Raw genomic sequence first — 14,333 nt, forward strand, 5'->3', positions numbered from 1 at the left:
GGAGACAGGTTTAAACAAAGACCCCATAGTGTGTGACATCAATCCTCAAGGGTAGATGTGGGCTGCCTCATGCTGTACGTTGGTAGAGACCTGCTCTCAACACCCACGGTTGCGATGAGTCTTTGGTTCAGGGCTCAAAGGCAACCATCTGTTCTATTAATGATGAAATTGAAACCAAGCCCAACCTTCATTCCTGGAACTTGCTGTTGCCTTGGGTTATCAGGCAACAGACAATCACCCCACCCCACCCCAGCTCATTTTCAGATGTAACTTTGCACAGTTGTCTTTGCTCAGGATACACAGTAGAATAAACCACACTACCCTATCTCCTGCTTATACTTCCCATAAACTCAAACACCAGGAGAACACTGGCTGAAGAAATCCTTTCTTCTACAAAAAGAATAAAGAGCTCTAAATTTTGTCATTCCTTGAAAAGAAACTTGAGATCATCAATTTTTGGGACAGTGNTTGGGAATAAAGTTAGAAGCTGGAGTTGAATGTAGTGAATCCCTTCACAATCAGAGTTCAGAGAATCAGGAGTGGGGTGAAGTAGCTTCTCCACAGAGGTGGGGTGGCCCGGGTGACAAGTGATCCTGGGTATATACTGTAAAAGTACATTTTAAACTATGAGATTGATATCCTAACNTTAGAGGCAACTGCTTGTTTTTAAATGTCTTTAAAACACACGTGTATATGAGGTATATGCATGTACTTTTTATGTACAGAAACACNTGAACACACATAGTCATGTATGAGGAACTGGTTTTTCAGTAGTGTTTATAATGAGCAGTGTTCTGACACTTGAATGTGTCTGTTTATAATGAGCAGTGTTCCTGATACTGAGTGTGTCTACAGACTGACTACTGAGAATCCAACCATAGTTTCGATTCTGCTTTATGGAATCTATTCCTGAGGAATAACTCATGGGCTGCTGAAGATAGTTCCAGGCCTATGGCAGACAGGGGTCCAGCACCCAAGTGATGCCAGAGAACTGCTCAGTCATCAAGGCATGGCTCATTTTCAGTTTAAGAGTTTAGAGTATTTTACCCACTCCAAAGGTTACTCTTGATAATACCTGTGAGTATGAACAGGGCTGACAACTGTCCCCAATGACTGAGGGGAGGAGGTGAAGCTTGACTGTGCNGTCTTTTCCAGTAACACATCCTTCTTTCCTTTCTGCTCCCCCCCCGCTCCCTTCCCAGTTATAAACAGTCCTCTTGACTCCCACTAGCTATTGGTGAACTTGCCAGCTCTCCTGGATGGCTCGTAGGGCACTCGCAGGATGCTGGGTGTCTCTTCCATCACCCTGACGAGGAGGTTGTCAATGTAGTCCTCTAGCTCCCGGATGTGGGTGTCCTTCCTCCGAAGGAGTTCTTTGTGCTTCACCAGCTCCTGCAGCACCTCTTCGTAGGTCAGACTCCGGTACCCAGCCGTGGCATCGAAAGGATTGTTGTCCTGGGAATGAGATGCAGACTTGCTTTAGCAGGCAGGACACAGACACATACATTAAGAGCTATTCAGAATTCTACCTTCTGGTTTTTCTGAAGCTGATAAAGTTTCTCTCTAGTTGTAGCTAGAATCATGGTGACAATTGCTGAGTGCTACTCAGTCCCTGGCAAGAAGGAGGGCAGACAGACCAAATGCCTGATTCAATCCATACCTGAAACTCCTTCTTACATGGGAACAACTTCCTAGAGCCAGAGACAGTCTGTATCAGTGAGAACTAAATCCCAGCATGAGTGTTGAGGGTATGGCTCAGTGGCAGAGCATTTGCTTAGCATGGAGAAGGCCCTGGGTTCCATGCCCAGCATACTTGAGTGGGCTGGATAAGACATACTCTATAGTTTCAAACAAGTTAGTCAATATAATGAAAATAGATGAAAACTGAACGCCTGTAGGAATCTAGTCAAAGGACGGCCAAGAAGCTATAGAAAACTGCACATATGGACACTGTTCTCACAGAACGTGCACTCACACTTCCATCTGGGCTTTTCTTGATGATAGCTGTGAGAAACAGAAATGCCAGGCTGATTCTCTAACTTCTGAGAAATGATGAAAGGCTCCTGGAGCTAAACCAAGGAGCACTATTCACAGGTATGGCTTCTGCCTTAGATGACCACATGTGAGCTGAGTCTTCCAGAGTAGTGGACGTTTTAACTTCCCACAAATAACATCCTTTGTTTGATGTTGTTTCCCTCTTTGCCCTGTTATCAGGAAGCTCAGAGATCAGCTACAGCCACATTAGTACTTATGGTCAGGACAGCAACATGTCCTCTCATCTGACTTATTTACCTAGCTTATGATATTCAAGTAGTTAAAAAAAATATCAAACAAAAGCATAAATGCAACCAAAAGAGGACCTTGCTTCAACTTGTTTGATTCTATCAGTGTTGTGACACTGAAATCTAAAAAAAAAAAAAAAAAAAAAAACACCTTGTGATGATGAAGATGGGCCATTAATATTTCCCTAGCTTTCAATGCCCTGGGATTTATATTTCTAATCTGTAAATGTCTAGATACAAAATGGCATATTTTATGCCTTTAAAACATAGTTATATCCCTAAACCCAGTAATTTAGGATGATTTGCATCACTTCCCCTCAAACACTTCTGTTTTGCTTTAAGAAAAATTAACTGAAGTATTAAGGAACCTGGTTCATCTGTCCAGCAGAGGATTAGTGAGGCCAGAGAAATGCAGAAGGACTCTTGTTCCCGTAGAAACTATGTCTCTCCCCTCATCATCATCTACTTTGACTGTGTTGTGTGTCTAGCTCTTCATTATATGCTCCTACTGCAAGACCCCAGGGCAGAAACTAGAGTGACACCCCATTCCTTCCTATGTTCCTTCCTCCTGGATGTACAAACTTTAGGCTGAAAACTGTCTCCCATACTCCAGGCTTCAGAGTTTGGGTAGTAACAGCTTACAACAGGTTTCATAATCTCCAGGCAGAAATTGGCAGTGGGGTGATAATTATCAAACCAGGGCTCGTGGTCCAGTGGCCTGTCACAGGCCAGGGAAGCATGACTAGAAAACAAGTCTGAGAGGAGCCGCTCTGTGACTCCTGCTGTACCATCAAGCATAGGCAGGTCACCTTTGAGGATATGAGCCTTGTCCTAAGGAAAATAAGCCATTGAAGGTTTCTAAGCAGAAAGGAATCACGTCTTAGCTTTTCTTTAAGCACAAGTATTTCTGAGGCAATACTCTAACCTGGCAACTAGGAAAATATCACTTGGAAGAGCAGAGGTCCTTCCAGAGCTACTTAAATACTGAAAATGTCAGTTTGGATGCTTTAAAAACCTTAACAGCCTCTATAGTGCCACAATAACAATATGCAAATGATTTTTAACATTTAATAAATGTTAATTTAAAATGGTACCATTTTAAAACAATTTTAACACAATACTTCCCAAGACCTCAAACAAGAAAATCAAAGTCTTTAATAGATTTTGAAGTTTATTATAAGCATAATTTAGGTGAGTAAACACAGTATTTAAGAAAGTGAATTTAAATTCTCTGAGATATACTTTAAACAACTTAGTTTTCCAATTAGCAAATAGGAAAAGTTGAAAATTTCTGAGTTACTTGTGTCCCAACATTTCAAATGTTGCTATGAACATTGCCATATGGACAGTTTTAGAGCTAAGTTCTGGCTTCTACCTTCCCTCGTGGATCAGTTAAGCCTATAAAATAATGCACTGGTCACTGGTTGTTCAGAGATATATTATAAATTAATTATACTCTCATAAAATATACATTGTACTATGCATTGTTCTAGAGTAAAGACAAGACAAACTATAGAGATTTTTTAGTTTGTCAGAAGTAAGCTAACCTTTGTACTTTAGCACAAGTAAGTTTGTCTAAGAATGAGGCAAGAATCAGGCTGAGTGTTGCATCCCTTATCTGATGAGACATGTCCTCCTACCCTTTCAATCCTGTTATCTATTGAGTGATTTTTTTTTCTCAACTGCATTTTTAAAATAATAAAGTCCAACTAATGTGATTTCACTTTTCTAACAAAATGTTTACTGGAAAAAAAATCTAAGAATCATGGGGGTCATGAAAGTTAACTAAATGGGTTATGTTACTTCCAGGTTGTCTGTAATTTTAGTTCTTTAATGAACTTAACATAATAACATCTGTTCAGACTCTCTAATTTTAATCAAATTATATGTAAATGCAATGATTTTTCAAATTTCAAAATATAAGATGGCATACATTTAAAAATCACTTACATAGTTAATATTCTATCAATCACACAGGTTAATAATGTAGGTAATATTTTAACATTTATCTTAAAACAATGAAGATAAATAACATGCCCCAAAAATTCCATATGACATAAGTAGTCTAAATGCCATGGGGAATCACTTCAGTCCTGCAAGATTACCTAGTATTTTAGAACACTGTTTAACACTTTATAGCCAAATGAACAAGATACAACATACTCTTTACCTTTCTCACCCCAGCCTCCTTCCTAGAAAGACATTTCTAATCTTAGTAAAGTGCCATCTTTTTTATAGGTGAAAATTTTACCCAAAATTCAGCATCTGATTTCTGAACAGGAAAACATCTTAAAGACACATGTACCACAAACTATACTTTACTCTGGGGAAAAAAAAAACCCTAAAATTAATTAATACAGCTCAGACTTGGCTCCAGATTTTACTTAATTTTTTTGAGAATTATATACCTAATTTTAGGTATATAATTCTTAAGCCAATATATTACTATACTCACACACATTTATAATGTCAAAGGAAATGATAAAAATAATATTAACTAATATAAATGATGTTAAAATGTTTCCTAGTTATAAAAATTAGTTTGTTTTTTCTCAAGGAAATTCTCAAGAACATGCAAAAATTGTTTTTCAAAAGGTATATTCAGGGAAAACTGAAAACTCCAACCTCAGAACAGAGAGCAAATATAGCCCACAATGGGGCTGCCATAAATTCAATATTTTGTCCTCATGCTTCACAGACAGCGTACATTTTAAAGATGTTTTCCTGTTTTGAAATTTAATATAAATTTTTCCTGTCTCGTTTCTTTCACAACTAATCCTTCTTCTCTACTTCACATCTGCTAAAAGTAAAGTCCCTTATACAGATACAAAGATGGAGGACTGGGTAAGAAACAGCCCTCTATGAAGTTTTAAACCAGAATTTTAAATAACAAGACTCATGTGGAAGATTCTCAGATGTATTAGCTATTTTTACCTTATATACAATCTAGCCTTTTAAACTAGGAAATACACACACACACATATATATACATATATATTATTACAATATTTAAATTCAGACAAAAGCAAATTATCAAGACTCAAAATAACTGAAGATTTAAAGAAAGGTTACCCTGGTAACCAAATATTGGTGGGGTCCTAACTGACATCCAAGGCAACTGGAGGAGAGAGGGAGGAGATGAAGGCTGGCGTTCTCAGATCATCTCATTATGGTGTAATGAGGACTCTGCTCTGGGAACATCATCTCAGCTACTTTCACATCCTTTGTCTTCCTCTCTTCATCTCCCTTTCAGTTCTTAATTAGGCCTTAAAGAGCTCACACTGCCCTTTCAACTGGCTACTGCTCCTGCCTAAACACCGCGCCTCCACAGACAGGTGTTGGCACCAGCATAGCCGACATACAAACCTAATTACACAATACTCCCTCCAGAAGGAGAGAAAAATAACTTGCTGGATGTCTATTACTGGGGAACTTCATGTAAATTACTTCAAACATCTTGTAATCTTCAACATAAAAATTGTTCAAATAACTTCTTCTGAAAACTCGTCTGTAAGGACTCTTTCTCCTCTTAATTGTATCTTGCAGTACATTAGCAACACCTAGTAATCTTTTAACTGTCATTTAGAATAGTTAGATTCCAGAGAAAAACAATCACACATCAAGGATTCTGTTATCACCTTTAAATCCTTGAACTAAAACAATTTTCACATTTTATTTCTTTAAAGATTTCTAAGGATGTTTTAACACTGATAAATTACAAGATTTGGAAAAGTACATCTACAAGCACAGGGAAATTGTAATTAAGGTTACCTAATAAACAATAGCTACATATTAAATCAATTTTTGATGTTGCATTTTGTTTGAGATTAAGTAACAGCTGGTAGAATTCATTTCACTATCTGATCAAACGCTGACTTCATATCATCTGACATTGCTTAGAGACTGCCACATTATGAAGACAAATACTTATAAAGCATCAAAACTTAGAAATAATTTACATAGAACAGCAGAGTCATTATCTAAAGTCCCGTGCATCCACAGTCTTCTACAATTCTTTAGACAGACAACTGTTCTTAAAATGGTTTATAAGATAGACTATAACTCCACTTTGACTTCTTTTAGATAAACATATACTAGAAATTGTGATATACAATTGCTAGAAAAAATTTAAATACATCTGGATCACACATATTAAGGATAGATAGTTGAAACAGCAGCCTCTGGCCTCTTTCTTTTATTCAGTGAGAATGTAGTTTTCCCCCAAGAACGTCTGCCTATATTTTTAGAAAGTGATTTATTCTCCAGGTCAACAAATTTAAGAGGACTTAGATGTAACTGAAAACTCCTATACAATCCCAAACTTCAGGTAACAATGAAACAAAGTTAAGCTATCTCAGCAATTCTTGCAAACTACACACATCCATTTAGCTAACTGACTGCTGCCAATCCTGAGAAAGATCTGGCTTTGGTCTGACTTGGAAGATAGGTATCCTGAGGCTTTTGTCTTTCCAAAGCCTTTCCTGATAAACTCTGGTCTCTCACCATGCTGCTTTCCTACTGAATATTAGCAAGCAGCTTTGCTCTTTATTCAACCCCTGCCCCAAAAACAAATGCTAGCTACTTTTACAACTGTAATGTTGACTCTGACATACAGCTTTCACATTAAAGTCACAAGTTATAAACAAACATGTAGACCCTAGATAGATGTTCAATTATAACTACATTGGCTCGGGCTGTCTCTGAGCACATACAGAAGCCACATTGAGGCAAAGTCTCAATTTGACTTTCTTCTTTCTCCCCAAACCACCACACAGACCAATGTTGTTTCTGCCACTGAGGTGTTTAAGGAGACAGAGGCATGAGAGGAATATGCTAGAGAGAAGCCAGGCTTGCTCTCTGGTGATCGTGTCACTCCTTGGTAACTTACCGGGATTTTCCTGAGGTCTTCACTGCTTGTTGGATTCATATGAAAACTAAGTAATAAAGCATAAAATAAAGGTTAAATTTGGCACAGTATGTATGGTAAGAAACAGAAAAATAGAAACATTTTAAGCCACACTGCAACATGTCTGTCTAATGTCCTCACTTAGGTAAGGGAATTCAATTCAAGAAGTAGAAGCAAACCAGTATTTCCTCAACATCCTTAAAGCATTTGCAGGTTTAAGCCCTGAAAGAAAATCCTCCAGTATTCAGAATCAAGGAACCATAAATTTTAAATACACAGTTTCTAAATACCTTTAAGCATCATGACCTTACCAGTAAGGTACTTCATTAAAGTAGTTCTTATAATATACTCACACACACACACACACACACACACACACACACACACACACCTCAACCCTTTTGACATATTACTGTAGAAAGCTAAGAAAATTTATGTTTGGAAAGGTTATAGAGTAAGAGAAAACAGGCACCCATTGTTTAAAATGTCAAGTATATTGGAAAAATTAACTTTCAGACCTTACCCTGTCAATGGGAATGAGTCCAGAGTAGCAGAAATAATTTCTGTCATTAATGTGATTTCTAAGTAGCTAGCTTTCAAACGGTCCATTTGGAGACATCACCACAGAGTGCCACAGCCACTTTCTTCTTTGAAACATGCCCATTAGGAAGGAGACTACAGCCACCCCAGAGAAGCTCAACTTCAAAGCCATCTGATGAGTAAATGTTTCATCACTGCTGTTCCACTGCAAATTGTACCCAGCATTTAAGGCACTTATCCTCAGAACAGATATGAAGCAGATTAAGGTCCTGGGAGTCTTTTTATTCCACATATATACATTAAAAAGAAGACTTAACTATCAGAAATATTTTCCACTGTCTGCATACTACATAAAAAAATAGACTCCTAAGACTTAAGGAACCAACTTTTAAAATCTTGTCCATGTGATAGAAATTGTGGATACTGGAAATCTTTTTATGAAACATAGCCCTGGTTACAGGTACACATCATATCCCACAGTGCAAACCCTAAAAGGCACAATACATGTAGGGCCACACATCCAAAGAATGTGCTATGTATCCAGGGCACACTCAAGTTTTCACAAGCACTGGCTGTGGACCTTTCCCAGGAGGAGAGCCTGTGGAAGCAGTTTAATATTGGGATGAGGCTGGGTTACTATGCAGACAAGCATGAGACATGTGCTGAGACCTGCAGTACATCATTGTAGGCTTATGTAGCTGCCACATTTCCCTATCCCTGTATGCCATCTGCATGGTGTTCTGCAAGGTCCTATACTAGTGTCAGAGAACCAGCCATGCCTCAAAACCCTGACAAGACACAAAATGATAAGAACAAAGTGCCAAAGGCCATCAATCATTAGAGTTGCCTTGTACCTGCAGTCTTATACCTGCAGCCCTGCATCTACAGCCCTGTACCTGCCCTGCACCTGCAGTCATGTACCTGCAACCCTGCACCTGTGGCCTTCTACCTGTAGCCCTGTACCTGCAGCATTGTATCTGCAGCTCAGTACTGGCAGCCCTGCATCTGCAACCCTGCACCTGCGGTGTTCTACTGTGGCAGCAATTGCTGATGGTTTCTACCTTCCCCATCTCTCAATCCAAGCCAGTGTAAGAGGCCAGTGAGAGACAGTAGTATCCCCTTGCTTTATGTCCTCATGGCATGCTTTGTGATAAGGAACACACTCCACTCCACCCACCTCCACTGGTGGACAGTCCCATGTGTAACATGATTTACATGCAGGGGTGTCAGAACACCAATGTGCTCAAGAGCAGAGGAGTGAAGGGCCCTGCAGCTGTGGGAGATGAATTCACTGTGTTCTACCCTAGTATCTGCGGCTTCATGACCTTTAACAAGTCAGTTTGACTACATCTTGGTTCCTTCATCTGCAAAACCATACTGTCAAAAGCATTTCCCAAACAGGACTGCTGTGGAGAGAGAAAATGAACAGAGTAATGCAGAAAACAAAGAGCAGGAAGAGCCTGCCCAGTGCGCACAATCTCAGGTCATTTGAGGTGTGTTCTTCTAAACTTTTTCAAAAATAATTTTCATGACAATTAAGAGGATTAGGTGGTACCAAATTCTATCCTCCATAACCTCATTTAAAATATAAGGGATGTTAGGTAACATTATAACATTAGTTATAAATTCTTCCACTGCTGACTGGTGGAATCTGGCTCTGAGACCTGTCCTAGCTGCGACGCCAGCTCTGTGCCTTGTTTCTCTTGACAAATCTTTGTGAGTGCTGACTGTAATGCTGGAGCCCCAGCATAAGCACTCTGATTCAACCTCATTTCATTATGGGATAAAACCTCCTTCACAGGATGGAGAGGTAGGGCATCCCAAAATTCTTAGAGCAAATGTGTGAAAGTCATGCACTCACAGAATTCACTGAAGAAGGCCTTTTTCCTGGGACAAGTAGGATTTGAGACTCCATGAAAGACAGAGAGACTTGGCTGTTTAAAGGACAGCTCTGTGGACACTGGGGAGAGTGAAGAGTGCAAGGCAGTAGCGTCAGTACAGGACGCTGAGCACAGCATGCAAGGCAGTGGCATCAGTACAGGACGCTGGAACACAACTTGTAGGCTAAGATGCCCTGAAGGCTTCTAGAGACAAACTCAAGGACCTCAGACCTTATCCACAGGCAACAAGCATGTTCCTCAATAACGTTAGTCTCCTCTCAATAACCTATGAACATTCCACATTTGGGGTTCTGATCTATTCTGTTCATCCCTAGGAATAAAATATCATGACTACATCCACTCAGCATCCTGTGTCAGAGAGAAATTGTTGAACTGAGAAATAACAGAAGCATGGGTGTTATATTATCAGAAGGATTTTTAAGGAGCACATTTAGGTCAAAGATTTTTATCAAAATCACAAAGTACTATGCAATGTGGAGTAAGGTAAAATAAAACTCAAGGACCTGAGAAGGGGCTAATGATCACTGGGATTCTCTACACTGCCAGGGCTGTGCAGGGCAGTGCACTCACTCAGGCAGCAGCCCAGCCCCTTCCCTCTCTGTACCTGAGCATGCGCATGGGTGTGAGCTTGCCAGTGAGCTCAGGTCCCCACTCCACACCATGTGCTAACTGAGTCCCCCCACCCCCACTGGTATTGTCTGAGAGCCAAAGGCTGAACCCTCCATTATGGTCTGCTTTGTATACATACACTGACCACTGACGTGTCAAACACATGACCAACTCAGTCATTCATGGCTGCCTTTTTTCATCTGTCCTTACATGGGGGAAAAAAAGAGTTAACTGAACTGGATTGAATTAGTGTGGTGCAAAATAAAATGTCTCTATTTATTGAAGTGTGGCACCAATTTGTGATATCTCTTTCTTTGGACTGGTGTCCTCATGTCAGACAAGATATTGAATAATACAATTTGACTGCTCAACTGAGCTGCTGACAAGTTAGGGGCTGGTGTTTTCAATCAGGTAGAAAATAAACCTGGATGTTCTCTTGGTGAAGAGGGAGTCTGTACAACTAAGTTCCAGAATTTATGTTTATTCTTAGAAAAAGACTTGAGGAAGTTTGATAAAGCCAAAGGAGCCTAAAGTAATTTTTAAACAGATAAGAATTTTAATGTATATGCTTAAACATATTTTAAACAGATAAAATGTCTTAACCTTACCATAGTCAAGTTTTCAGGTAAAAACATTAGTATTTTTTATTTGCAAATTCATTTAAAAATTCTGAAAAAATGTAAGTAAACTTGAAATATAAACTACTGTGCACTTTAAGTATTGTTTTTCTAGAAATCATAAACTTTCCTATATCATTTATTAATTTATCTTAAGGTTAGAGTAGCAAGTAAAGAAATAATTGATAGAAACTGAAACCTGTGTTACACTAGGCTGTCTATAGGTACTAAAATAAGCCTGTCTCAAAGAAGTGATGGGCCCAGTTGCTACAGTAATAACTTGGGCTTCTGGCCATGCTCAAAATGTTTCTCCTTTTTAAGCAAGCGCTTTCTTTGGAGCAGAAAGCTCTAAGACAGGGGAAGACCTATATAGAATGTTAAGCTTAAAATGCTTGACTTGTCAAGATAATAGAACGCATGAGACCAGAGGGAACTATTCAACCTCTATGCTTGAAGCAGAAGGCTATCACTGCAAAGGGCTGCTACTCTTTCCAAGCCATTCAAAGTCAAGTCTTATATCTCCTACTTCTCTTTCCAAACACCATCACTGCTCAAATGACAAAGTCACTTTAGCCTACAGCTTGATGCATTTTCCTTTAATATGTGAATCCAAATAATTGACAAAGTCCAGAGATGTGCCACCTGGCAGGGAGAGGGGCCAGTTTCCTCAAACACTGGCCAATACCTTACTATGTGAAGGAAGCAAATGTAACTCTAAACCATCAAAGAAGAACTTCTGACAGTAATTACTTTCCAAGGTCAGCATCCTATTGATCTTGTCCTTTAAGTGAATAGAGAAGGCTTTAGGGACCTGAGCCTCCCTCAGTGGCAAGTGCAGGTGGGAGGAGGCTCTACAAGAGGCTGTTATGCATCATTAAATTTGTATCACATGAGAGTAAGATAGAAACTCTCACTTCGCAGCACTGGACTGGTATATCCTAGAGAGTGGAATAAAGATGCCAGCCCTCATGCAGAAGGAACTTACCCATCCACACTGTAATCCCCACACCCCATCACTACTTCTTTGATGACAAACTCCTTTTACCAGGGCAACTTGCCTCACTTCCAACCTTTCCTTCAATTTCACCAAGGGCTACTTTGCCTTTTTGAGGCTGTTTTCTGTATAGTATGCCAGCCTAATTCCTGCATCCCCAATGCCCCTTTCACTGCTGCCTTCCTCTTTTTGTGCTCGTATGGGGAATACAGCTATTTCCTAAGACATTGCCAGACCTTTCTCTACTTTGCTTTGATGGCTATGCTTCTCTTGATACTTTAGCTGTCACCACATCATGGATGAATGACTCTAATCTTTTCTTTCCAACCACAACATCTTTACCTTCCAGCATACTGGGCTTACAAGTTGTCTGGCTACATATTCATATCAAAAATCCTACTTGCACTTCCAAGTGAATGCACCCAAACTCATCACCTTTCCCTTTTCTACCAACCATCTTCTGGGTACCTCCCCCCCTGAAGCAGCAGTCTTTAGCAGGCATGTCCCATAAATCCATCCTCCTTGGAACTTAGCCCAAACCTCTCATCTTCTTGCTGCTCTCATGCATGCTCCTTTCTGATCACAGGACCACAATCACACCTCTATTCACTCCATCTTACTCAATCTAGCCAAGACTCTGTTGGCCATGGCAGAATCTCAGGAGCAAGTCTGACCTCATGATTTATCTGGAAATTCTGCTTGAATATGACAAATTCTTTAAACAACTTTTTAATCCCACCATATTTTGCTCAGCTATTTTTTCCATCCGGATGGCCCACTATTCAGTGCCAAAGTACAAGCCACCTAACTGTTCATTTCACATTTTTAAATTTCAAAGAATTAACGTTAGAAGAACACTAAAAGAAACGAGCATGATAATTTTTCTTTAACAGCAAATTGTGGCTCAATAGCTATTTTCTCTCAATCTAGCCTCAATCTAGAGCTTTCCATGCCAGTTTGCTGGAAGCCACTTAAAGAAATCATATCTCATTAACCTTTCCAGTCTTACCTCTGTCACAGCACCTATAGCATAGTAGGACCATTAAACATGGATGCTGAATGCCTTGCTTCTTAGTGCTTGATAGTAATTGTGAGAGCCAGGATGGTTGACTGAATGTCTATCAACAAGACAAGTCTCCAGGGAACAGAGAAAACCCTTTCCTAAATTGCCAACATCACTTATATTCATATCTAAGAGGACACTAGTAGATTGTTTTCAGTTCCATTTAAGATGGGAAGAGATATTGCAGCATTTGCAGCTCTGTCCTGGTTGGTTTGATACAAGCTAGAATCATCCGAGAAGAGGGAACTTCAAATGAGAAAATGCCTCTATCAGAGTGGCCTATGGGCAAGCCTATGAGGCACCTTCTTGATAAATGATTGTTTTCAGAGGGTAGGAGTGAGCCCTGCCCACTGTAGATGGTACTGCCCCATGGGCAGGTGGTACTGGAGTATACAAGAAAGCAGGCTGAGAAAGCCACAGGGAGCAAGTCAGTAAACAGTTCCTGCCTCCAGGTTCCTACTTTGGGTTCCTTCCCAGTCTTCCCTTCATGAGGGACTATAAGCTGTAAGCCAAAATAAATAAACCCTTTCCTCCTCAAATGGTGTTTGGCTATGGTTTCTATCATTGCAATAGAGAAACAAATTAAGACAAACTGCCCATAAGAATTGAAATAAGTTTCAAACCAAAAGACTTTCAATAAAATTAACTCAAAGTTAGCTTATGAGCACACAACCTGCCATTACTTTAGCTGTCTGACCATAAAACAAAGTCATTAAAGAACCCTCTGGTAAGTCCTAAAAACAGCTCCTGCCCTGCTTCTTATTTCATGTTCCAGAGAGGTTACACACTAAAGAAATCCTAAAAAATTGTTAATAATCCTCTTCTCAAAGCACAACAAAAAAAATTTAATTGACATAGCCAAAGAGATTTCTTCAGTAAATACAATTCAACTATAATTATGCTTGTTACACAGGCAAATAAGGCTGAGAAGACAAGATGAAATAACTTGCTTGTTTGCTTGCTTGCTCTCATTCTTTCTTTATTTCCTTTTAGGAAAAAAAAGCAAGGAACAAAGGACTAAGTCAGATTAATGACAGAGCAGCCTGAGGTACTACATGCTCTCCCCTGGGACTGGGCACACTAAATACCCTGGTGACAAAACAGAACTAATGCAGAAGTGTCTGTGGGGATTAACAGCAATTTGCTTATTAATATTCTCATGGGGTATCTTTTAAGAGATCTCAGAGGCAAGACAATTAAAAAACGTGGTCAGTGACAGCAAAGGTCATGGACAGTAAATTTTGTCGTGCAGTTCTTCTCTAATGAATACTAGCTGCTGCTGCTAGAGAAAGGGCTAGAACACAAGGACTTATGGATATCTATCAAGAAAGGCATGCTCTGAGACTTAATATTCAATCAAGTTTATTAACTAATTACTTTCTCCTGCTGAAGAAAAGTAACACAAGTTATTTTAAAGACAG

General features: G+C 39.5%; 1 protein-coding gene across 2 annotated transcripts in view; it reads right to left on the reverse strand.

Annotated features, from left to right (window-relative positions):
• Window positions 1-6: 6 nt before the first annotated feature.
• The window catches only part of Rab11fip2 (RAB11 family interacting protein 2), a 37,050-nt gene continuing 22,723 nt past the window's right edge, over window positions 7-14,333 (reverse strand). The window contains exons 4-6 of one of the 2 annotated variants that reach the window (XM_021152505.2): window positions 7,171-7,216; window positions 1,248-1,455; window positions 7-604 (exon numbers count right to left, since the gene is read on the reverse strand). In XM_021152505.2, the coding sequence (XP_021008164.1) occupies window positions 534-604; window positions 1,248-1,455; window positions 7,171-7,216 (325 nt within the window). In that variant the 3' untranslated portion in view covers window positions 7-533. Of the gene's footprint in view, window positions 1,456-7,170; window positions 7,217-14,333 lie in introns of both variants that reach the window. The other variant, XM_021152504.2, reaches the window with a different exon arrangement.

The sequence above is a fragment of the Mus caroli genome, chromosome 19, assembly GCF_900094665.2.
Source record: "Mus caroli chromosome 19, CAROLI_EIJ_v1.1, whole genome shotgun sequence".
NCBI classification, from domain to species: domain Eukaryota; kingdom Metazoa; phylum Chordata; class Mammalia; order Rodentia; family Muridae; genus Mus; species Mus caroli.